The 24,570-nt window shown below is 53.0% G+C and overlaps 1 protein-coding gene across 1 annotated transcript in view; it reads right to left on the bottom strand.

The window, feature by feature from the left end:
• Positions 1 to 24,570, bottom strand: part of CSE1L (chromosome segregation 1 like) — a 276,453-nt gene that overhangs the window by 151,097 nt on the left and 100,786 nt on the right. Inside the window, exons 11-12 of the mRNA XM_086932619.1 lie at positions 4,375 to 4,440; positions 2,199 to 2,401 (exon numbers count right to left, since the gene is read on the bottom strand). Coding sequence (XP_086788745.1) covers positions 2,199 to 2,401; positions 4,375 to 4,440 — 269 coding nt within the window. The remainder of the gene's footprint in view (positions 1 to 2,198; positions 2,402 to 4,374; positions 4,441 to 24,570) is intronic.

The raw sequence follows: 24,570 nt of genomic DNA, 5'->3' as shown, positions 1-24,570 counted from the left end.
CCTGCTGGAGAAGTGTCAAGTGGTAGTGGCAGTAGCAACCACGACCTACTTCTGGCGTCGGAACGCACTCGATGACCCCCTTGGCCAAGAGGGCCGTGACTTCCTGCTGGAGAAGTGTCAAGTGATCCGACATACGGTGGTACTGAGGTGGCATTGCTGGAGGGGTGGTCTCGAAGGAGAGGGAGTAGCCCTTTCGGACCATTTGCAGCACCCACTTGTCTGAGGTGATGTTGCGCCAGTGGGGAAGATGATGGCGAATTCTGCCACCCACTGGCGTGTGATGGGCCTGAAATGCCGGATTAGGAAGGCTTTGCAGTGGATGCTGCGGAGGTAGAGGTGGACTGACCTGCCCACTGGCCCCCTGAACTGCCTCGACGGTTCCCACGTCCGCTGCTGTGTTGCTGCGGCCTGTGGCTCTGCGAACGTGGTGGGGCACCCCTTCCATGGCCACAAATGGAGCAAAAAGCACAAAGGTGAAGAGGTTGAGTGGCCGACAGGCCCAAGGACTTGGCCGTAGCCCGGGAGTCCTTAAAGCGCTCCAAAGCACTGTCCGCTTTATTTCCAAAGAGGCAAATGCCATCAAAGGGCATGTCCATCAGTGTGTTCTGGACATCCCCCTGAGAAGTCTTAAACAAAAGAGGGGCTCAGTATCACCCAAAAGGAAATAGAGCACCAACTTACTGTGAAGTAAAAAGAGTTTTTCCTTTTGGAAGAAACAATGTTAAGCTCATTCAATCACTCTACTCCGTCAGAATCCCCACATGAAATTTAAACAAATCTCTCCATCCAGTGAAACACTTACAAGCAAGAAGCACTAATTATATCAAAGCAGACTATTTATTTGCATCATAAAAAATCATTCCAATGAAGGTACAGTCAATATAAAATATACATTTCATTTTTTTTAAAACAAAGACAAAAATACAGTTAAAAACACTTTGCATGTGATCGTACAGGAGAAAAAGATGACAGTAAACTGTCTTATCGTTGTTAATTCAGACCCTCTATGGGCAACATGGGGTAGGGATTCCTTTCCCTATGTCCAATTGTTTGTTGACCACTTCCAAATTTAACAAATGTACAATGCGTTGGCGCATTTGAGGCTTTCGCCGATTGTAGCCTCCTTCAGGACAATAGCTATTTTTTTCTCTCCTTATCCAAAGTGTCACCTGTGCAATCGCACATAGGTGCCCTATTTATTAGGTTAAAATCTTGAATGAGGTTGTGTCAATATTTCACAATTCCCCAAGCTGTTGGGTAACTTGTAGGCATAGGCAAACTTGATTCTATGTTGCGTGCTTTTTTGTCACTGGTTCATAAAATAAATTTCTATGCAGTCCACTTTACCCCTCTAGGTCATGTGTCTGTTGATACAAACAGTTATTCCACCCCATGGATCGATAATTGTTCTATGACAGTGAATCCAACACCTGATTCCTGGGGGACCTGTGTCACTCGAGATTCTTTTCTGACACCGGGTAAGTATCGCTCGCGGCTTTAACAGTCCAACGGCCGACGTTCCCAGGTCGCCCTTCCGCGTCAAAAGATCGGACAACATCAACATCAAAAAGGATCGAAAACGTTTAGTCAAAAATTGACTAAGGGTACCACTTTTTCCGGATCGACGCTTGCTGGTACGGAAAAAAGAAGAAGAACTGACGTCAGCGCGCGAGGGCTGCGTCTAAGTACTCCGGTGACGTCATCCCGACGACAGACGCGGAGCCGCAGACGACACCTACCAACGCGCAAGGGTACTGCTACGCAAAAGTTTCCGCATCCAGTCTGACGCCTGGGGATATTCTAAGGTATGGAATCTAATACTAACCTGTTTCTTTCAGATTGCTGCATTTCAGTGCTACATAGTGGTCGCTAGAAAAACTGCAGCAATAACCGAGAGCTGGTTGATTAATGCAATCTTAGTGGACCATTGCTACCACGACTGTACCATTTTGAAGTAATGTATCTTCAATACATCAAGCACAATTGGCATTGCAAAAGCTTGTTGCAATATTGTAGATTTACTAGTTAAAGAAATGTAATAGTTTTGCATTAGAGAATCTTTCAGATTATAACATTGAGCTTCTAGGTTATAGAATAGGGATAATCAGCATTAACTCATACTGTCAAGTTAACCATCCACAAGAAAACAAATAGTTACACAAAACTCAACATAATTTCAAAACAATATTAAGACTTACCTTCTGTGTCTGTGCTTTTGATGCCAGCGAGGTGACCAGGTAAATTGCAGCATCTTTGTGCTTCCAGTTAGTCGCTGGGTTCTTGGAATACTCCAGAAGCATTGAACTAACATAACCAGAGAAGATGCCAGTAACCGGCCCTTCAAAAAACTTGCACAACCCCCGCACTAGGTCACAAGCTGCTCTGCGCCTGGTGTCAATATCTGAGAAACAAAACAGAAATGTTTCATAAATACCCTCTTCAAATAACTGGACTCCTTCAAGAAGGGGGCTTTGTATTCCTGAAAACCTGATCTGGGGGAAGTGACCACTTTGGTGCACTACAAGTGAATTCATAAACTGGATTCAAAATTTAAGGTGGAGCAGGGGTGCCAAATGCAGGACTGCATCTTCGAATTAGTTTAGTTTCAATACTGAACATAGATAGGTTATAAATCACGCAGTCTATTAGGTGAGCTTAAAAGAAAACTATTTCCATGTTCATTCTTGAGCACCAGTCCCTAATATACTAAAATGTTTTAAACCACTAGTGTGGTCCACATTTATTCAGTATGGCCACCTTAAGTGATGGTTCCAGGAACAGCTTTTTTAAATTGCATAGGGTAAAGTGCATGAATGTCTTTATAGCCTGCCACACTTTATGATTCAGTGTACACTGAAAACATGTTCTCTTATTGGTCTGAGCTGAAATGTCATTCATCAGCAGTTAAAACAAAGAAAAGTGGATGGACTGCGATGCATAAAAAGAGGTATTCACTTACTTTGCAAAGAGAGGAGAGGATGGGTTAGACCACTACCTCTACCGTAAATTTGTGACAACTCAAATAATTAGTTGATAAAAGTTGAACTGTCAATAAAGGAGGCTTAAGTTTAAGGACAAAGTAGTAAGATGTAAATAATTTTTTCCTTCACAAAGGAGGTACCAGACACAGATAATTTCTAACTAATGGAATATTTGTGCAGGCCTTATTACTCCTATGCTTTAGTCGAGCACACTTCATTGACTGAGCCATTGAATTTGCTACTGACAAAAACAATCTAATGAATCTTTCTTATATTACTCAAATCAAACCACAGAAAGAAGCGGTTTGCCTTGATTGTGAATAATGGGTGCAGGGGTGACAGCACGGAGTGGAGGGGAGTAGGTTTTGTCTTTTCAAGCTAGACAAAAGTAATTCCCAGTAAGACAACTGAGGTACTTAAAATATTTAGGTGTGGCCATCAATTTTGTTAAGTACTATTTAGTTATTCAGCTGTGAATTTAATTTCACTAAGACAGAGGTAGACACTCTTTTGAACGGGTGTTTAATCTTTTGGAATGTAGTTCAGCTACTCGAGATTTTGTTCACTTCTCAAAGCTTCACGCGATGCTCAGAATGAGATTTTTTTTCTTGAACAAAGGTATATGGCTGGCAGAGACGAGATGAAAGTTTAAGGGACTGATAGGTGCTTTCAATTTACTGTGTTTAAGTCTCTTGCAGCAGTGGTCTCATTTCTGGGTGCCTGGAACATCTTAGCATTTGTACTTTATGAATTGGATGGAATATACAATTAAAATTGAACTCTGAAAAACGAGTGATAAAATTGCATTCCATTTTTAACCAGCATGCGAAAAGAATGTTTGTTTTTTATGGTCAAGAGCTCCATAACATTTATGTATTCGACATTACTGATTATGTCGATTTGTATGCTACATAATGCTTAACAGAACCAGGCCATCTCTAGTTTGTGTATTCTAGCCATTGGTGTGATCGTTGGAATGGGGAAACAGAGGGGTACAACAACAAGGTCTAAGAAAAGGTTTGTTAGAAAAAGACACCTTTGTCCAATTGTTTTTTTTGCTTGAGGTGTTGAGAAAAAGGGAAAACACTTTTACCCGAGTTGCATACGAATATGCCACCATGGATTTAAGGTCTGGGTGCAAAAGGAAGCAAGCCTCACAACAGAAGCACAGCATGCTTGGGACACCTTCCTAACCAATAATTGTTGCTTTTGAGACATTTGCCTCCTTCCAGCTGCCAATGGCTTTGCAGTGCCAATAGAGCGTGAGTGAAGGCGGATGACCAGCAACATACTCAATGCACTAAAAGATAAACCTAATCCAATACTACAAAGTAAGGTATATGTAAGCACTGTGCTAATAGTTATTTCACACGCGTGTAGATCAACACATTACCAGATCCTTCCAAATCTCTTCTTATGTACTCTTCAGAATTATCTTCAAAAGCCTCTTCATCAGCAGCTGCAAGTAAAATAAAAAGCAGTTCAAAACTCCATAAACAGATAATGTAGCAAGTGTGCTAGAATTCAGCATGCACATCATTTGCCTGAATTGAGCCCAAGGCAAAGAGAGAACGAAGCACAGAGGGAGAGAGGGGGAGAGAAGGAGAGGCAGAGTATGAGAAAGTGTCTCTTGACATGGTTAGACCCACTTTTTGCCTGGTATTTGATGTGGTTTCGATTGTAGTGCACAGGGTACCTGCCAACCAGGGCCCCTGTGCCAGTGCTTGTCCCCTAAAACAATTCCACATTGGACCTTCAGGATCTCCACAAGTCTCTAGTAGATGGCACCTGGGTACCAAGGGCATTGGTACTAATGAGGGTCCCCTAGGGACCTCTCACCTAGGCTCTGAAGTCTGCCACTGCAGCATGAATGGAATGGTGCAGACAAAACGACAACGTCGACATGACACACTGCCTGTGTGCCATACCAACTTGTACTGCTTAAGGGATAGTTAAGTCACCCCTCTAGCAGGCCTTCCAGCCCGAAGGCAGAGTGCACTATACCTCAGGCGTGGGCATATCTGCATGAGCAGATATGCTCCTACAATATATAATTACATTCCTAGATATTTTAAGTGCCAGGAAAGCCAGAGTACATGGGCTGGACACTAGACAACTCTAGTTCCCCAGCACCAGGATGCCTTCTCTGAAAACGAGTGTTTGGTATCAAACTACTCCTCAATAAACCCACACTGATATAGGTTTTATTGAACCATGTAGTTAGAGGTGCCCCTGACAACCTACAAACCCTGGTGTGGTAACAGACTGGCAATAGGCAGCCTGCAACCAGACATGTTTCTGGTCCAAGGGTTGAGAGCCTGCTCTCTGGGAGCAAAAAAATGCACATCCAGGGCAGAGGTGTCACACCTCCTCCCCCAGGATGGGCACAGTGCTTGAGAGGGAAGCTGCAAGGGCCTGCCACTTTAGTAATGCGACCCCCAGCTTCTGCTGCTAGCAGCAGATAGCAACCCTCAGTTTACACTCACTATGGGTGGGAAAACCAGCAGGAAAACCAAGGAAGGATAGGTGTGCCCACCAATGCCAAACCCACCCCTAAAGTAAGGGAGGTGAGGTGAAGCCACTTTGAAGATGGGGTGACTCCTCCAATCAGGTCTAATACTTTGCCCACTATGCACCCTCCCACAGAAGGGTGGCGTAACTGAGGGTGTACTCACCCCAAGTAAGGTGCACTCTGGCCCTGCGTGACATCCCCTTAAAACGCCCCTAAATTTATTATTTTAGTGGCTCCCCAAGACTGAAGTACGAGTTACTTACCTTCGGTAACTATGTATCTGGTAGAGACTATTCTAGCCGCAGATTCCTTCACGTAGAATTATCCCCAGGCGTGAGACTGGATCCGAAAACATTTTTGCCACAGCATCCCTGCGCACCGGGGGCGGGATCAAGCGACTCCGCCCAGGCGTCCGCATACTCGACATCAGCGAGGTCACACAAGTCCCACCCTGGGGTGCCGATGTCACTTTTCTTCTGGGAACTTTTCCGCACCACAACGCGGATCCACCAAAGAAAAAACTGTGCGAGCATGGGAACAGTGCGAAAGAGTAGAAAAAAAGAGACAAACAACATCATAAGGAACAGTGCAACACTGCAGTGTCCAAAGGCAGGGGCAAAAGAAAGAACAGAGCAGAGCCCTGCGCAGCCATCCTGCCAGTACATAGACAGCCTTAACCCGGAGACAAGGAACATGCGTACAAAGTCATAACATGTAGCAGGCCTACAACCCCCATCCAGAAACAAGAAAGGGGAGCCTGTCTCAAGACAGACAGGAACAACAAACCTCCAAGCCTTCCCAGCATAGTGGGCTACCACCCCCCAAGGAACAAGGGCAAGGCACGGCCAGATGACCACTATTCAGAGGATAGCAGAGGGTCAAGGACCCCAAGCAGCAAGAGGAAGAGAAGGGAGGGGAGGACAGAGATTGAAGGCCACCCCCCTTCCCCCCCCCAAAACATGGAGTAGGGTGGGGGCACAGGAGCACCATAACCCCATCCTCCAAATAACCAAGAGGAGGAATAAACACAACCAGACGGAGCCACCCGTCAAAAGCAAAAGAAGGCACTCACAGGAGACACAGCCCCCCACCGGGAGGCGAGTACTAAAGACCAACCCAAGGGTCCTCGCAGAACGGGGAGGAAGGGCGGGCCGTGAAGGAATCTGCGGCTAGAATTCTCTACCAGATACATCGTTAACGAAGGTAAGTAACTCATACATCTGATAGACTACTAACCGCAGATTACGTCAGGTATAATAGATACCCTAGCAATACCCACGGGTAAGGAGGGTCTGCGAAAGGACCCCCACCAGCCTGGACAGAACACAGGGTCCCACACAGGACCAGATCTGCGGACCAGGTAGGAAACCTAGTCCCTGCCAGGCAAAAGGACCCCCACAAGCAGAACACCACCGACCCCAAGAGGATGTAGGAGGTTGAAAGAAGACTGAAGAGGCCCATACACTCACAGCAGAGGAACAAAGAGCAAGGCCAGAGAGGCCGAAGCCCCCCACTCCCCTACAAGGCAAAGGCGCTTCCATCCAGTGCCAAGACAGGAAGAGGAGGAAGAAGCCTAGAGGGCCCAAGGAAACGAGGGAAAAGAAGCCCCCCCCCCCTAGATGGAAGGCAACAGGCCAGCCAGAACGGCACCAACAGTCATAAGCCACCAGAAGCAAGAAGAACAGCCCGTGGCCCCAGGAAGACCGGGCAGGTGACGCCTAACAAGGGAGAACACATAATCATCCCAGCCCTCCGGGCAGGAGCAGGAAGGTGAGGAAATGCCCGTACACACCACTACGAGGGGGCGTGCATGCAACCTCAAGAAGCAAAAGCAACATACATAAATGCCATGGAGAACCGGCACCCGAAGGCGATCAGAACTCCCAGCAGAGCGCAAGCTATATAACAGCTAACACTACCCCACATAGGGTACGTTAAGTCCCAGGATATGGGAACCCTCTTTGGAAGAACTTCCGCAGCAGAGGATAAACAAAAAATCCACAGGGAAAGAAACCCCAGCGGAAGGCTTGGTAAGCAGCCCAAGAGAAAACAGAAGGCCTAATCTCAGTGCCAAGTCTGTGCAAACAACTCCAGCAAAAATACAAGGGGCCGTCGAGCAGCCAACAACGCCATAGTTCCAGCAAGGTGGACTCTAATGGCAATAAAACACGTTCCACAGCAAGGGCAACCGGCCCAAAGAAAAGTCCCTAACCAGCTCATCTCAGTAGTCACTGAGTAGGAGGAGGATAAGGTGGAGGAAGGGAAGGAGGGGGGGGGGAGGGGGGGGGGGGGGAGGGGGGGGGGGGGACAGAGCCCTGCCAGGAACCTTTGGATGGTGGAGTCAGCCGGGGCATGGAATAACAGGCTGCCAAACGGAAGATCAATCAGCCGCTCCCAAACATTTTCAGCGAACACGCAGTCCCTAGCCAAGCATGGCGAAGGAGGGTGACTAAAGAAGCCATGGCCCGGCCCAGCACCTCCGAAATGTCCGGAGAATAAAAGCTGCTAGTTCCCGGCCATCCAACGTATGATGCCGTAAGTCCACCTGCACAGTCTCCTGTAAAGCTGCGGATCCCAGGGACTCAGTCGAATCCCACATACAAGAGGTGGCTCTAGCCAACACACATAAGGTGTTAAGGACCCGCAGCGCTGATCGAGGCGAACATGTTGCGCCCCCAAGAATCCAGCCAGCGAGCCTCCCTAAACGGCGGAGTCAACAGCGGCGGCAGGGAGGGAAAAGCAGTCCGCAAAAGTGGACTTGAGGCAGAGGGGTGGAGGGAAAGACATGCCGGGTCACGCGGCGCCAGAAGGTGCCGATGCAGAAGGTGTTGAGGCACCGGATCCGCTGAGGCAGGGCGCCTCCAAGCCACCATCCGGGAAGAAAGGAGCGAACCCTCAAAGGGAAGCACTATCTTCCTCCCACCAGAGCCCTGGTGGAGAACCTCCAAGAGATGGTCCGCCGGGAAGTGAGCAATCGGGTCGCCCAGTTGCAAAATGAATCCAGCCGTGGACACCGCGTGAGCGAAGGCCACACCCGCAGCTGTAGGGTCCCGCGGTGGAGATAGCAGCTCCTCTGTGGGCGACGGCTGCAAACTAAGGCGGCCGTCCCGGAAGCCAGGCGGGGCGGGCAAAGGCCAGACCTGGAAGTCAGAAGGAACCGAAGAATGGGGGTGCTGTCGCTCCTCCGACGAACACCTCGGCCTCGGAAATGGCCGGGAGCCGCCCTTCGATGATGCCAGTGCAAAAAACACCACGCGGTGGCCTGTCTCCGGGGAGGATGACACCAGTATGCACCCCAACTCCGGAGTAGAGGGAGCGTCCGAAGACAAATCTGCGACCAGACACCTGCGTGGAGGAACGAGAGGGACCAGGGGAGTGACATGAAGGCCTCTGCCAGCTTCGGCCCAGCATGTAACTGAGGTGTCCCGGCAATCCATGCGGCGCCCCGAGGGCAGACTCAACCTCAGACGAGGCAGCAGCCTTCGTGGAGGGACGGGAAGGGCCCAGAGGAGGAGGAGGAGTCCCCCTCCCGCCTCGACCCAGAGCAGGACGAGGAGGGTCCACCGACCCTGTGGCGGCGCCCGGTCCAGCAGCTGCCGGTGCCGTAGCAGGGTCACCTCGGCCTTAGACAGGACCACCTTGTCCAAGGACAGAGAGGGGCTCAGGATGCGAGGAGAGCCCAGGTGACCTCCCGCGACACCACAGGGACTCCCGTAGGAGTTTGTCGTGGTCCGAAGGAGGGACCCCCGAAGGGCTGCTCCCCAACAGCACCACATCCTCCAAGTCTGGAGCCGAACTAGCCGAGGCCGGAGCTGCCGGCAGGGCGGTGGGCCGCGCGCAAGGCAAGGGGATCCGCCGAAGCCCCAGGAGGGGTAGGAGGAGGAGACGCCACCGAGGCCTGCAAAGCTGCCGCATAGGTCTCCATCTGGACTCGACGCTCCGTCACCGGGAAATGGTGGATAGGAGGCCGACGCGCTGGGCCTCATCACCCATGGAGAGCCCACCCCCCCCGGCCGGCCGAACACCAGCCACCCGGGGACAAACTGCAACACTTACCATCTGAGGAGCGACGCTCTCACGACATCAGAGAAGGGCAAAGGCAACAACAACGTCCGTATCTGAAGCAGTCTGCTGAGGCTGAACGAGGAGAGGAAGCCGACCTTGAGACGCGCCAAGAGTAGTTTCATCCGGCACTCCCGCCGTGACTTCGGCTTCAGGGTTCCCATATCCTTGGACTGTTGGCACGCCTTACTATCAGTGGTGCCGTGATCCTCTCCTAAACACCACATAGCAATGAGGTGAGGGTCCGTCGCGACATAAGACGCCCACACGACGTACAAGTCTTGAAGCCTGAAGCCATTCGCACACTGATCAACCAAAAAATAGACAATGAGGAAGAAAAAAGGGCCCCAAACAGGCCTGAGCAGAGACCGGATCCGCGGTGCACGCCGAAAAGGAAAAAACTGACGTAGGCGCGCCGTGTGGGACTTATGTGACCTCGCTGACTTCATATAAGTGGACGACGCCTGGGCGGAGTCACGTGATGCCAAGGAACAACACATTTTATTGTAAAGTAAAACCCGACCTTTCTTGGCACCCACATAGCCAACAAAACATTGATCAACCTCCCGAAATTGTTTTGAACGATCCAGATAAAATGATAACACACGTTTTGGATTCAGACAGTGAAGTCTCTCTTCCGCCTTGTAAGGGTGCGGGTGGGAAGAAGGTGGGCAAAGTGATGGTCTGTCCTATGTGGAAAGAGGTAACCACTGAGAAGAAAAGGTAGAGTTCGAAGGACGACCTTGTCTGGATGAACAGAAAGGAAAAGAGGTTTAGAAGAAAGAGCCTGAAGCTCACTCAACATGCGAGCAGAGGTGACGACAACCAGAAAGGCAGCCTTCAGAGTCAAAAGTCTGAGAGGACAATTATGAAATGGCTCGAAAGGAGCACACAAGGTACATTAAGACCAGATTCAAGTCCCACTGGGGCTTTAAGAAAGGAATAGGAGGAAAGTGGTGAGTAATGCCCGTAAGAAATCTATGTACAATAGGGGTTTTGAAAAGAGAAGGCTGATCAGGAAGGCGAAGAAAGGCCGAAATAGCTGAAAGATAGCCTTTAAGGGTGAACAGAGCAGAGCCCTGCTGGGCCAAAGAATGAATGAAGAGGAAAACCACTGAAAGGGGGGCAGAAAGGGGATCCAGAGCCTTAGCTGTGCACCACGCCACTAATCTATTCCATCTACAGGCATATACCGTTTTAGTGGAGGAGCTGTAAAGATTAGATTACAGACTTCGGGAGGAAGGTCGAAAACGGTCAACTTTTGCTGCTCAATCTCCACGCAAGGAGGTGGAGGCTGGACAAGTTCGGGTGGAGGACCGTCCCCTGCTGCTGCGACAGAAGATCCTCCAGAAGACGCAGTCTGATCGGAGGATCGATGGCCATGTTCAAGAGCTCAGGATACCGGACTCTTCATGCCCAATCTGGAGCCACAAGAATGACTGGGGCCCGGTCGCGCTTGATCTTCAGCACTCTGGGCAGAAGTGATATAGGCAGAAAGACTTATAAAAGACCACAATTCCACTTGCAACGAAAAGAGTCACAGAGCGAGTGCCGCTTTGGAAATTCCAACGCGCAGAACTGCTGACATTGCACTTCTCTTCAGTGGCGAACGGATCTAACCAAGGATCTCCCCACTGCTGAAAGAGACCTTGCACCACCTCAGAGTGAAGAGGCCACTAGTGATCCATCAAGCATCGGCGGCTGAGTTAGTCCACCCTGGCGTTCAGTGAACCTGACAAGTGTTGAACCACCATGGACATGCCCCGATGTTCCAGCCATGTCTAGAGTCGAAGGGCCTCTTTACATAAGGTTCACGACCACACCCGCCCGGTTTATTGCAGTACCACATGGCGGTGGTTTTGTCCGTGAACACCTGCGCTACTCTTCCCTTGACAGAAGGAAGGAATGGTTTTATTGCGAGACTAATCGCCTGGAGCTCCAGAAAGTTAATTGGAACCCGGACATGGCCAGAGACGAGAGGCGTCCGATCTCCGCCTCTCCCATGTGGCCGCCCCATCCAAGAAGAGGCGCATCTGTCACTACTGTGAAGTCTGGTCGGGGAAGGGAGAGGGAGCTGCTGTTGACCCAATCCTTGTTCGTTAGCCACCACTGCAGTTGGTGTGCAGTGCCCTCAGAGATCTGGACGACATTGGAAAGATTCCCCTCATGCTGCGTCCACTGGAACTTCAGGTCCCACTGCAGAGCCCGCATGTGCCACAGGGCCTGGTCCACCAGCAGGATACAGGAGGCCAGCAGCCTCAAAGTCAATCTCACCAAAATCCGGGATAGAGGTTGAAGCATCTGTATCATAGCCCTAATATCCCAGACTCGCTGCTCTGGAGGATCCGCCCAATCTGTGCTGTGTCCAGAACTGCTCCGAAGAAAAGGAGCTTCTGAGAGGGGATTAGGTGCGACTTCGGCACGTTCATCGTGAACCCCATCAAATGCAGGAGGCCCGCCGTAGTCTGGAGGTGGGAGACAACAGCCTGGCTTGGGCCTGCCTTCAACAACCAGTTGTCGAGATAGGTGAAGACTGGAACCCCTGATCTGCGCAGATGAGCTGCGACCACCGCCATCACTTTCATTAACACACGAGGGGCGCAGGTGAGACCAAAGGGGAGCAGTTAAACTGAAAATGCTTGTGCCCTACCATGAACAGAAGGTAACGTCGGTGGGCAAGTAGGACGGGAATGTGAAAATAGGCGTCCTGCATGTCCAACGTTACCATCTAGTCTCCATGGCCGAGAGCAGTCAAGACCTGAGCTAAGGTCAACATTTTGAACTTCTACTTCCGGAGGAAGCAGTTGACGTCCCTGAGAAACAAGATAGGACGCAGGTCTTTGTCCTTCTTAGGCACCATGAGGTAGATGGAGTAGAAACCACAACCTACTTCTGGAATAGGGACCCGCTCAATAGCTCTCTTGGCCAAGAGAGCCGTGACTTCCTGACAGAGAAGGGCCAAGTGATCCTCCGACATGCGATGGATTGTGTGTGGCATGGATAGAGGGGTAGTCTCAAGGGGGAGGGAGTAGCTCCTTCGGACTATCTGCAAAACCCACTTGTCGGATGTGATGTTGTGCCAGTGGGGGAGGTGATGGCGGATCCTGCCGCCCACTAGCAACTGGTGGCCCTGAAAGGTCGGACTAGGAAGGCTTAGAGGCTGCTGCAGAGGGGGCACTGGTGGAGTGGCCCACCCGCTGGCCTCCAGACGCACGGAGTTGGGTCCCACATCCCTGGCCGCGCAGAGGCTGGGTAGCTTGCGCTGGCCTGTGGCCCTGGGCGGAATGTGGTGGGGCACCCCTTCCGTAGCCACAAAAGGGGCGAAAGGCAGACTGCAAAGGACGAGAAGTGGTAACGAGGCTGAAGGATCTGGCCATAGCTCTAGAGTCCGTGAAGCACTCTAGCGCACTGTCGCACAAGTTACTACTTGTGTAACGATAAATCTTTAAGAGATATTAGTGATATACTTCTTACCTTAGAATATCCCCAGGCGTCAGATGGGGTCCGGAAAGTTTTGCTTAGCAGTTCCCCTGCGCGTCAGTAGGTGGCGTCCTGCAGCTCCGCGTCCGTCTCTGGCGTTTTATGCACGGAGATGACGTCACGCAGACAACTTAGGCGGCACCCATGCGCGCTGGCGTCAGTTCTGCACACGACTTTCCGCGCCAGGAACTCCGAGCCATGCAAGATACTGACCACTGGCGCATTAAAACTAGGGCCCTGAAAGAGATGACTTCAACCCTTGTAATCAGTTTGCAGAACAGGGAGGATGGGAGGGGCGGTAAGGAATCACTAACTAATGTCTCTTACTACTTGTGTAACGATATATCTGTAACTTGTGCATCTGAAAGAGACACGTTAGTGATAGATTCCTTACCTTAGAATAGATACCCCACCAATATCAAACCCGGTGGTGGGTCTGCGTATAGGATTACACCAGAAAGTCAGGGAGAACAGAACGACCAAAGAAGCCGTCTCTCCGGACTAGACTCAAGGCAGTAATGCTTGGTAAACGTGTGCAGCGAGGCCCACGTAGCTGCCTGACAAATGTCCTGAAAGGGAATGCCGCGTCCCAAAGCAGTAGGGGCTGCCGTCGCCCTTGTGGAATGGGCACACAGCCCCGCAGGAGGCTCCTTCTTAGCCAACGAGTAACAGGCTTTGATGCAGAGAACGACCCATCGAGAGATGGTTCATTTGTGCAGGACAACCTTTTTTGGCGCCCACGTAGCCAACAAAGAGCTTGTCATCCACCCGGAACTGTTGTGTGCGCTTCAGATAGAACGAGTTTGCACGTTTTGGGGCCAGACGGTGGAGGCTCTCTTCCTCTTTCGAGGGATGTGGAGATGGAAAGAAGGTGGGCAAAGTGATGGTCTGCCCGATGTGAAAAGGTGTAACAACCTTTGGCAAGAAAGAAGCACGGGTCATTTAAACTACCTTGTCCGGATGAACAGAAAGGAAAGGAGGTTTAGAAGAAAGAGCCTGGAGCTCACTCACTCTTCTGGCAGAGGTGATCGCTACCAGGGAAGTTGTCTTTAGACTTAGAGTAATAAGACGCAAGGGACAGTTATGAAGGGGCTCAAAGGGAGCGCACATCAGATATGTCAAGACCAGGTTTAAATCCCACTGAGGCATTATGAACTGCACAGAAGTAAACGTGCGCGTATTGCCTTTCAGGAAACGGTTAACAACCGGGGACTTAAAAAGAGAAGGCTGATCAGGAATCCGCAGAAAGGCGGGGATGGCAGAAAGATAACCCTGGACAGGGCACAGAGCAGAGCCCTGCTGGGCCAAGGAAAGAAGGAACAGAAGAACCTCGGAAAGAGGGACAGAAAGGGGATCCACAGCCTTTGCTGTGCACCATGCCACAATCTTGTTTCACCTGCAGGCATACACCGTTTTTTTGGAGGGACGCCTGGCTGCCAGAATGACATCACAGACATCGGAAGAAAGATCGAAAGCTGTCAACTGTCGCCGCTCAATCTCCACGCATGGAGGTGGAGGCTGGACAGGTTCGGGTGAAGGACCGTGCCCTGCTGCTACAACAGAATATCCTCCTGAAGAGGCAGTCTGATCGGGGTATCGATCGCAACATTGAGTAGCTCTGGATACCAGTACCTTCGTGCCCAATCCGGAGCCACAAGAATGACATGGGCCGGGTCGCGCCTGATCTTCAGCACTCTGGGCAATCAATCAATTAATTTGTAAAGCGCACTACATAGCCATGAGGGTTTCAAGGTGCGGGGGGCATGGGGAGGGGGGCTGCTGCTATTGGTTGAAGAGCCAGGTCTTGAGTCGTCTCCTTAAGGTCAGCAGGTCTTCGGTTTGTCGTAGGTAGAGGGGGAGGGTGTTCCAGGTCCTGGCGGAGCAATGGGAGAAGGATCGGCCTCCGGAAGTAGTTCTACGGATGCGCTGGACCGTGGCCAGGGCGTGGTCAGCAGAGCGGAGTTTCCTGTTGGGTACGTAGAAGGAGAGCCGACTGTTGAGATAGGCTGGTCCGGTCTTGTGGAGTGCCTTGTGTGCGTGGATCAGGAGCTTGAAGGAGATTCTCCTTTCGACAGGGAGCCAGTGCAGGTTCCTCAGGTGGGGGGTGATGTGGTCGCGGCGTGCAGAGGCATTCTGGTTTCTCTGAAGTCTGTTGATGAGCTTGGATGAAGCTCCGGCGTAGAGGGAGTTTCCGTAGTCGAGTCTGCTGCTGACTAGCGCCTGGGTGACTGTTTTCCTTGTGTTTGTCGGGATCCATCTGTAGATCTTGCGGAGCATGTGGAGGGTGTTGAAGCAGGTGGAGGAGACTGCGTTGACTTGTTTGGTCATGGTGAGTTTCGAGTTGAGGAGGACTCCCAGGTTGCGTGCGTGGTCGGTGGGAGGCTGGGGGAGGGGTCCCCAGAGATGTGGGCTACCAGGAGTCGTCCCATGCTGAGGGGTTGGACCCGAGGAGGATCTCCGTCTTGTCTGTGTTCAGTTTAAGGCGGCTATCCTCCATCCAGTCTGCGACGGCCTTCATTCCCTGGTGGAGGTTGGATTTGGCGGTGAGAGGGTCCTTGGTGAGGGAGAGGATCAGCCGAGTGTCGTCGGCGTAGGAGATTATTTTGAGGTAGTGTTGTATGGTGATGCGTGCTAGTGGTGCCATGTAGACGTTGAAAAGCGTCTGGCTGAGGGAAGGTCCTTGAGAGACGCAGCAGATCTCGGAGGCATCGGATCTGAACAGGGGGAGGCGGATTCGAAGTTCTGCCAGAGAGGAAGTAGGTGGTCCATTCCAAGGCTTTTTCCCGGATCCCTGTGTCTTGGAGTCGCGTACATAGTGTGCGGTGGCAGACTGTGTAAAGGCGGCGGAGGGATCCAGGAGGATGAGGGCGCCGTCTCGCCGTTGTCTAGAAGGATCCTGATGTCATCTGTGGCGGCGATGAGGGCGGTCTCGGTGCTGTGGTTGCTGCGGAATCCTGATTGGGATGGGTCCAGGATGCTATTGTCTTCGAGGTTACTGGTTAGCTGGGTGTTAACTATCTTCTCGATGTCCTTTGCTGGGAACGGAATAAGGGAGATGGGTCGGAAGTTCTGGAGTTTGCTCGGATCCGCCTTGGCCTTTTTGAGTAGGGCGTTGATCTCTGCGTGCTTCCAGTTCTCAGGGAAGGTGGCTGTCTCAAAGGAGAGGTTGATGATTTTGTACAGGTGGGGTGCGATGGAGTTGCTGGCTTTGTTGGAGATGTTATGCGGGAGAGGGTCGGTCGGGGATCCGGAGTTGATTGTTCCCATGGTCTTGATTGTGTCCTCGATGCTCACGTTGGCCCAGGTTGTCAGGGTGTTGTGGGGTGCAGTGGGTCCGGTGCGGCGAGGTCTGCAGGGGTCGTCTGGGGTTTGAAACTGTCATGGATGTCGGTGATTTTCCGGTGAAAGAAGGTGGTGAGGGAGTCGCACAGGGCTTGCGATAGTGGGATGTCGTTGGCACTGGAGCTATGGTTGGAGAGTTCCTTCACGATGGTGAAGAGCTCCTTGCTGTTGTGTGCGTTGTTGTCGAGGCGGTCTGTGAATGAGGTCCTTTTGTCGGTCCTGATGAGGTGGTGGTGGTTGCGGATAGCATCTTTGTGGGCAGCGCATCTGTCTGGCGTCTTGTCGCTGTGCCATATGTTCTCCAGTTTCCGGCAGGTACGTTTTGAGTTGAGTAGTTCGAGGTGAACAAGCTGACTCTTGTTGGCGTCTCTGCTGGTGGGGTTTTTCTGCGGGGCTAAGGTGTTGGCGCAGTCGTTCATCCAGCGTTCGAGGGTGAGTGCACCCTTATCGGGGTTGGTGGGGTTAGTCGGAGGGTCGAGTGCGAGGCTGGTCTGTAGTTGTTCTTGGGTGACTTTGCCCCAGCCGCGGTGGGGGGTTTGTAGTGTGCGGTGGTGTGAGGGGTTTTCGGAAGGAGAAGTGGATGCAGTGGTGGTCTGTCCAGGTGACTTCGGAGGCGTGGCTGAAGGTGACGTGGGGGCTTGAGGAGAAGATGGCACCTAGCGTGTGGCCGGCGATGTGGGTCGGCGTCGCGACGAGCTGTTTCAGTTCCAGGTTGTCGATCAGGGTGGAGGAGTTGTTGTCGCTGTTGTTCTCCAGGTGATGGTTCAGGTCTCCGAGGAGGATGTAGTCGGTGGAGGTCAACACGTGCGTGCTGATGAGGTCGGCGATGGAGTCGCAGAATTGAGGCCGGGTTTCTGGCGGTCTGTAGATGAGGGTGCCTCTTAGGGTGGTCTTGGGGTCCGTGTGGATCTGGAAGTGCATGTGTTCAGCGGTGCTGAGGGTGTCGTTGGTGTTTGTTGAGACCCTGATGGTGTTTTTGTGGACGATGGCGATTCCTCCTCCAGCCCTGCTGGTGCTGTCTCTGCAGGTGATATTGTACCTGTCTGGGATGGCTATGGCGATGAGGCTTCGTTCATCCAGGTCTCGGTCAGGAAGGCGACGTCCTGTGATGCGGTGTCGAGTAGGTCCCAGAGTTAGACGCCGTGTTTGTGTGCGGAACGGGTGTTGTTCAGGATGCATCTAAGCTGGTTGGGTTCTGTAATGGCATGCGTCTTGGCACTTTCACGGCAGGAGAAGCTGCAGTTCCGGCAGGTGAAGGGACCGTGGGTGCGCTTCGGGGCGGCCTTGCAGCAGGTGTGGGTCCTTCCTGGGTTGAGAGCGACGAGGATGTTGGCGTCGTAGCGGAGGCGATCCTCGTAGCTGCCTGGGGTTCTGGCATCCCCGGGGGTCAGGGGTTCTGGGGCTAGGCGCGGTACGGGCGCAGACAGGCTTGCCTTTAGCATGCCAGCAGCACGCCGCGGCCACCATATATGGGGAGGTGGGAGGGAGGAGCAGCTGGGAGGCGGGAGGCGAGGGCCGGGTGGAGCAAATGGGCATGGAGGGGACGGGTCGCAGGGGAGGCAGAGGCAGGGATGGGGGAAAGGATACCGGCGCGGGGCACGGACTCTAGCAGGGGGCACAGAAGTACAAAAGCACAAAATCAGAGGGGCACAGAGGCACAGAAGTCAATGGTACAGAATATAAGGGGGCACAGAGGTTGGCGAGGGGTACAGAAATCAGAAGGGGGCACGAAAGCAAGGCGGCGAGCGGGGGGCAGGAGGGCACAGAAGAGGAGCGGGCAGACAGGCAACACAAGCAACAGGCACAGCGGAAACGAACCTTAGGCCACCACTGGCCACCAGGGATGAGGCGCAGGTGGAAGCCTGCGGGTGGTGGAGGGCCTCGATATTACCGGCAGCAGCAGAGACAGCGGGGGTGCAGGCGGAGCTGAAACGGGGGAGGTCAAGGGTCACAGTAGTGATATAGGCAGAAAGGCGTACAACAGACCGCAGCTCCACTCGAGACTAAAAGCATCGCAGAGCGAGTGCGCCCTGGAAATTGCAAAATGCAGAACTGATGACATTGTGTGTTCTCTTAGGTGGAGAATAGATCTAACCAAGGCTCTACCCACTGCAGAAAGAGACCTTGCGCCACGTCAGAGCTCAGACCCCATTCGTGATCCATCATGCACCAGCGGCTGAGTTCCTCTGCCCTGGCGTTCAGAGAACCTGCCAGGTGTTGAACCCTCAAGGTAAGGCCTTGATGTTCCAGCCATGTCCAGAGGCGCAGAGCCTTCTGACACAGGGTCCACGACCCCACCCCGCCCTGATTGTTGCAGTACCCCATGGCGGTGGTGGTGTCTGAACACCTACACTACACCCCCTCCCCAGCCCCCTCCACAACCCCCCCGCCCCCGGACAGAGGGAAGGAATGCTTTCAGTGCAAGCTGGATTGCCCGAAGCTCCAAAAGATTGATATGGAGCTGGGACTCCGCCGGAGACCAGAGGCCTCTGATCTTCGCCTCCCCATCCCAGGAGGGACGCATCGGTCACCACTGTGTGATCCGGTTGGGGAAGGGAGAGTGATTTGCCACTGACCCAATTGAGATTCGTGAGCCACCACTGCAAGTGCCGTGCAGTGCCCTTTGAGATCTGGACGTGATCGGACTGGTTGCCCTAATGATGTGTCCACTGGAACTTCATGTCCCATCTGGCATGTTGTACCAGCAGGATGCAGGAGGCCATCTGGCCCAGGAGCCGGAGGGTCATCCTGACTGAAACCAGAAGTAGAGACTGAAAGATCGGAATCATAGCCTGAATATCCCAGACTCGCTGCTCAGGAGGATAGACCCGAAACAGCGTTGAATCCAGAACCACTCCGATGAAGGGGAGCTTCTGAGAGGGACTCAGGTGAGACTTCGGCACATTGATGGAAAACCCCAGCAAGTGCAGAAGGTCGGCCGTAGTCTGAAGGTGGGTGACGACTGCCCACCTTCAACAACCAGTCGTCGAGGTTGGGGAAGACTGACACCCCTGACCTGCGCAGATGAGCTGCGACCACCGCCATCACTTTTGTGAACACCCGAGGATCAATGGTAAGGCCGAAGGGGAGCACAGCATACTGAAAATGCTCCTACCCTACCGTGAACCACAGTTAACGCCCGTGTGCTGGCAGGACGGGAATGTGAAAATATGCGTCCTGCAAGTCCAACGCTACCATCCAGTCTCCAGGGTCGAGGGCAGCCAAGACCTGAGCCAAAGTCAACATCTTGAACTTCTCCTTCCGGAGGAAGCGATTGACGTCCAAGATGGGTTGCAAGCGCCCTTTGCCCTTCTTGGGGACCAGAAAGTAGTGGGAATAACAACCACGTCCTACTGCGGGCCTACGAACGCGCTTGATGGCCCCCTTGGCCAAGAGGGCCGCGACTTCCTATTGGAGTAGTGCGAAGTGATCCCCCGACATGCGGTGGAACTGAGGAGGGGGAGGTAGACACTAAGGAGAGGGAGTAGTCCCTCCGGACAAGCTGCAAAACCCACTTGTAGGAAGTGATAGAACGCCAATGGAGAAGGTGATGGCGAATCCTGCAGCCCACTGGCATGGGATGAGACCCGAAGCTCAGACTAGGAAGGCTTCGAGGTAGACGTCGCGGGGGCAGAGGTGGACTGAACCTCACATCGGCCCCCGGAGATACCACGGCAGCCGCCACGCCCACAGGCACGCTGAGTCAGGTTCTGCGCAGGCTTCTGTCTGAACGAACGGCCAGGGGTGCCTCTGCCATTGCCACAAAAGGAATGAAACGTGGACGTGGCCGGTCGCATGGTGGAAAAGCCCAAGGACTTGGCCGTAGCTAGAGTCCTTAAAACGCTCCAGTGCCGTGTCAGCCTCATCACCAAGCAGGCGAGTGCCGTCAAAAGGCATGTCCATGAGCGAGCTCTGAACATCCAGGGAGAACCCAGTGGACCTCAGCCAGGCGTGGCGCCGAAGCGACACGGTCGTGGAAATTGCCCTACCAAGGGAGTCCGCGGTGTCCAAGCCACAACGAATGACAAATCTAGCCGCATCCTTACCCTCAGCCACAGCCTGAGACAGCACAGTCTGGACCGTCTCCGGTCACCGAGGCAACACCTCAGCCACGGAATCCCACACCGCGTGGGAATAGCGGCCCAGAAGGCATGCCGTGTTCACTGACCGCAGTCCTAAGCTGGCCGAAGAGAACAACCGCTTGGCAAACTGCTCCATCTCTTATAGAGTCCTTATCCGGCAGAGCCGTGGAAAAAGCACTCTGGGTCGTAGAAGCCTGAAGGACCAGACTTTCGGGTGTAGAATGAGTGGTCAGAAAGGCAGGTTCACCAGGCGCCGGGTGATGACGCCTGGCGACGTTCTTATCCACATTGGCCCGTAACCAAGTGCCCAACAAGACTTCAGTGAGGGCATCATTAAAGGGCAGCAGCGGCTCCAAAGAAGTGGACGCCGGAATGGAGCACCTCAGTGAGGAGGTTTGTCTTCAGGGTCACCGTGGGGAGATAGAGGTTAAGGACCTCAGCAGCCCGACGGAGCACCACCGTATACGAGGCACCTTCCTCCATAGTGGGCGGGGGAGAGGCAAGCCCCGGATCAGAGGAGACGTCGAGGCCCCCCAGCTTCCTCCAAGTCAGCCACCCAATCCTGCTCAGAATCACACTGACGAGCAAGCGGGTCCTCAAACCCTACGCAGTCATCTGCCTCCGCCAGCCCGAAGGCACAGGCCTCGGCGGCGGGCCACGAACCGGTGAAAGAATAAACTGCGCCGGGAACGGCGCCGGCCGGGGCCAAGCCGGCACCGGTTCCCAATTCGGATCCCAGGCGGGGACAAATCCCTCCAGGAGCCGGGGCAGAGGCGGAACCAGCATTATCCACTGCGGCGCAGCCAGCGGAGCCGAGTGCGGCGCTGGGGCCAGAGCCAGCAGCATGGGACCTCTTGGCGCCGAGGCTGGAGGATCCTGCGGATCCGCCGAAGGCATCAACGGACCAGCAGGATCCGGACACGGGACCGCGGCCCGAAGGCGCACCTGTGGGAGCCCGAGGCCTAAAAAGGCGGTCCATGGCAGCAAGGAATTCTTGCAGGAGTCGCCGACGGGTAGGCCGCGGGACTCCCAGGCTCCAAAGGAGCCACAGGGGTGGAGCCCTCGTCCCCTTCGTCAGCATCCGGGGACCGACGGGAGGACGTCAGATAGTGAAAACGCTTCTTTGACTTCTTTTTGTGCCATTTCTAACCCTAATCCGAAAGAGGAAGAGGAGTGGGGGTGACGACTCCACGAGCGGTCACGGGAACGACCCCTGGATCTGGAACGGCACGGGGACGAGTGCCAAACTTTAAACAACTTCCGGCGCCGTTCCCTCGGGGCCTTCTGGGCCATAGACCTACAGTCCAGACAGGACCGGGAGTCATGGTCGCGCTCCAGGCAGTAGAGGCAGACGTCATGAGGATCTGCCACCGACATATTGCGACGGCAGGTCCCGCAAGACTTCAAATCAGGCATCCCTACTCGCACCAGAGAATATCAACACGAGAGAACAGTATCAAAAAGATAGCCAAAAAATTACTAGGGTACGTGCTCTAACCGGATCAGCGCTTACTGGCGCGGAAAAAGACTCCAGCGCACATGGGTGGTGCCTAAGTAGTCTCTGTGACGTCATCTCAGCACATAAGACGCCAGCGATGGACCCGGAGCTGCAGGACGCCACCTACTGACGCGCAGGGGTACTGCTAAGCAAAACTTTCCGGATCCGGTCTGACGCCTGGGGACATTCTAAGGTAAGGAATCTATCACTAACGAGTCTCTTTCAGATTGCCTTGTCGCCTAACAGGCAACGGCAATCAAAGGGCATGTCCAAAAGAGTTGATCGGACATCCCCAGAAAAGCCAGTGGATCTCAGCCAGGCGTAGCTTCTTAGATTTACTGATTTAAAAATTGTTCCACCCAGCAAATTGGCAGTGTCCAGAACACAACGGATGGCGAACTTTGCAGCATCTCTCTTCTGCGACCGCATGGGAGTGTGTGACCCGGGCCTCCTCCAGGCACTGCAGCAGCACCTGTGCAACTGTACCCCACACAGAGGTGGTGTAGCGGCTCAAGAGATCTGCAATGTGCACCAACCGCAGTCCTAAGCTGCCAGAAGAAAACATCTTCCCAAGATGGTCCAGCTTCTTGGATTCCCTATCTGGGGTGGCAGAAGGGAACGCGCCTTTGGTTGTTGAGGCTTGGACCACCAAGCTCTCTGGGGTAGGGTGTTTGGTGAGGAAAATGGGGTCGCCCAGGGCCGGGCGGTGGTGTCAGGCAATCATCCTATTCACAGAAGCCCTTGTGCTAGGCCTTGACCAGGTGCCAAGGAGGATGTCTGTGAGGACCTCATTGAATGGCAGCAGGGGCTCAGAGTAGGCTGCTGCCGGCTGAAGCACCTTAGTCAGGAGATTAGCCCTGACTGCCACCGTAGGAAGCTCAAGGCCTAAGCAGTCTAACACACCACAGCGTAAGAGGGTCCGTCCTCCGTGGCCACAGTAGGGGGAGAAAGCATGCCAAGGTCTGGGGACATATCCAGACCACTGGCTTCCACCAACTACTCTCTCCAGTCCAGCTCCTCAAGCTGATCTGCCAAAGTGTCAACAGACCCCTCCCAGTCCTCCTCACCTTCCTCTGGCTACCACTCAGGGCAATAGGGAATGCCAGGGGCGAACAGTGATACAAAAGTACCAGTCAGCACCGGTACCGGCATCAGTTGACGCCGGTCCGGCTTCATGTCCAAGACAAGGGGGAGGCCAGGGTCGACACCGGTCCGGGACACAACAGGCATCGGAAGTGGCGGAGGCGTCGTCCGTGGCATCGGTGCCGGAGGTGTCGTGAGGTCAACCGGCACCAAACTAGATCCAGGCCTGGATCCTTGGAGGCCCTGCTGAGCCGTAGCCGCCGGCATCGAAGGCCTAGAGCCCCCAATCGAGTCCATGTTGTCCGAAAAGACGGTGCTTCTTCGCCTTCTTCTTGTGCTTAGACTTACCCGAAGGCGAAGTCTTCGATAAAGAGTGATGGTGGTGACTCCGCGACTGGTCCCGCAACTTCCCTCTTGATCGGGACCTTGAGCGGCGCCGAGCTGACTGCCGGGCTTCCACAAGCTTTCGGGACCGCTCCCGCAAAGACTTGGGTTCATGGTCTGAATGTCGGACACTGACTTCAGGCTGTGGTCGCGCTCCAGGCACCAAAGGCACAAGAGGTGTGGGTCCATGACTGACATCAGTTTGTGGCAGGAGTCATAAGGCTTGTAGCCAGTCTGTTGATATGGCATCCCTTCGTGCACCAGGAGTAGAACGTCTAAGAAGTCGACAACATTTAAAAAAACTAAGGGTACCGCTCTCTCCGGATCTGCGCTGGTGTGGAAAAATAAAGAACAGACGTCAGTGCGCAGGGGCGGCGTCTAAGTAGATACAGCGACGTCATTCCAGTGAACAAGACGCCAACGACCAACTATGAGTCAACCAACGCGCGAGAGAGACCGAGAGAAAGGCAGAGAGAGCTTAACTTATTCTTCATTGATTTAAGATCGTTAAGCTTTGTGAAGTGAGGGTACTTACAATGGGGCAGGATGAAACGTGTCAATCTGCTAACTACAGAATTATTTTTATAAACTCACATGAAATTTGGCAAATTTTGCAGGTTTTAAACATTTGGGGTATGACATGTTTTATGCTAATCCACTGGAGTGGTTTACACAAAATAGGCACTGCTGCTGTTTGACCACCTCTTTAACTACCATAGAAATATTGGATAGCTGCTACAGAGATCAAACACAAAAAGGTAATATCTTGGAATGAAAGTAAAACTTTACACGGAGATGTGCCGTTGCTTGACCCAATTTTTAACCACTTAGCATTACGGTAATAGATCAGTGGGCTTTAGTATGTGGACAGCTCTTAAAACCAGGATTGCGGACCATCCATGGATCTAGGTTTAAATATAAAAGCCTCAATTGGATGAATAAGCTATTCGCTCCTGTTGTACATTTAGAGTACCAAAGCTAGGTCTGAAAACCTGTTAAAACAGGGAAACAAGCCATGCTTCACGACAAGCTCTACAGCCAACTCCTACTATGCACGTTTGAAAGCCGTGCACATCAGGGGTGTCCTAAAAAATGATTGGCTCATAAAAACATGTGTGGCCCACACTATGCAACTATGGCCCTCCT

This window comes from Lissotriton vulgaris, chromosome 7 (genome assembly GCF_964263255.1).
Source record: "Lissotriton vulgaris chromosome 7, aLisVul1.2, whole genome shotgun sequence".
Lineage (NCBI taxonomy): Eukaryota > Metazoa > Chordata > Amphibia > Caudata > Salamandridae > Lissotriton > Lissotriton vulgaris.
Note: the sequence above shows the minus strand (reverse complement) of the source record. Positions and strands in the feature narration are given on the sequence as shown.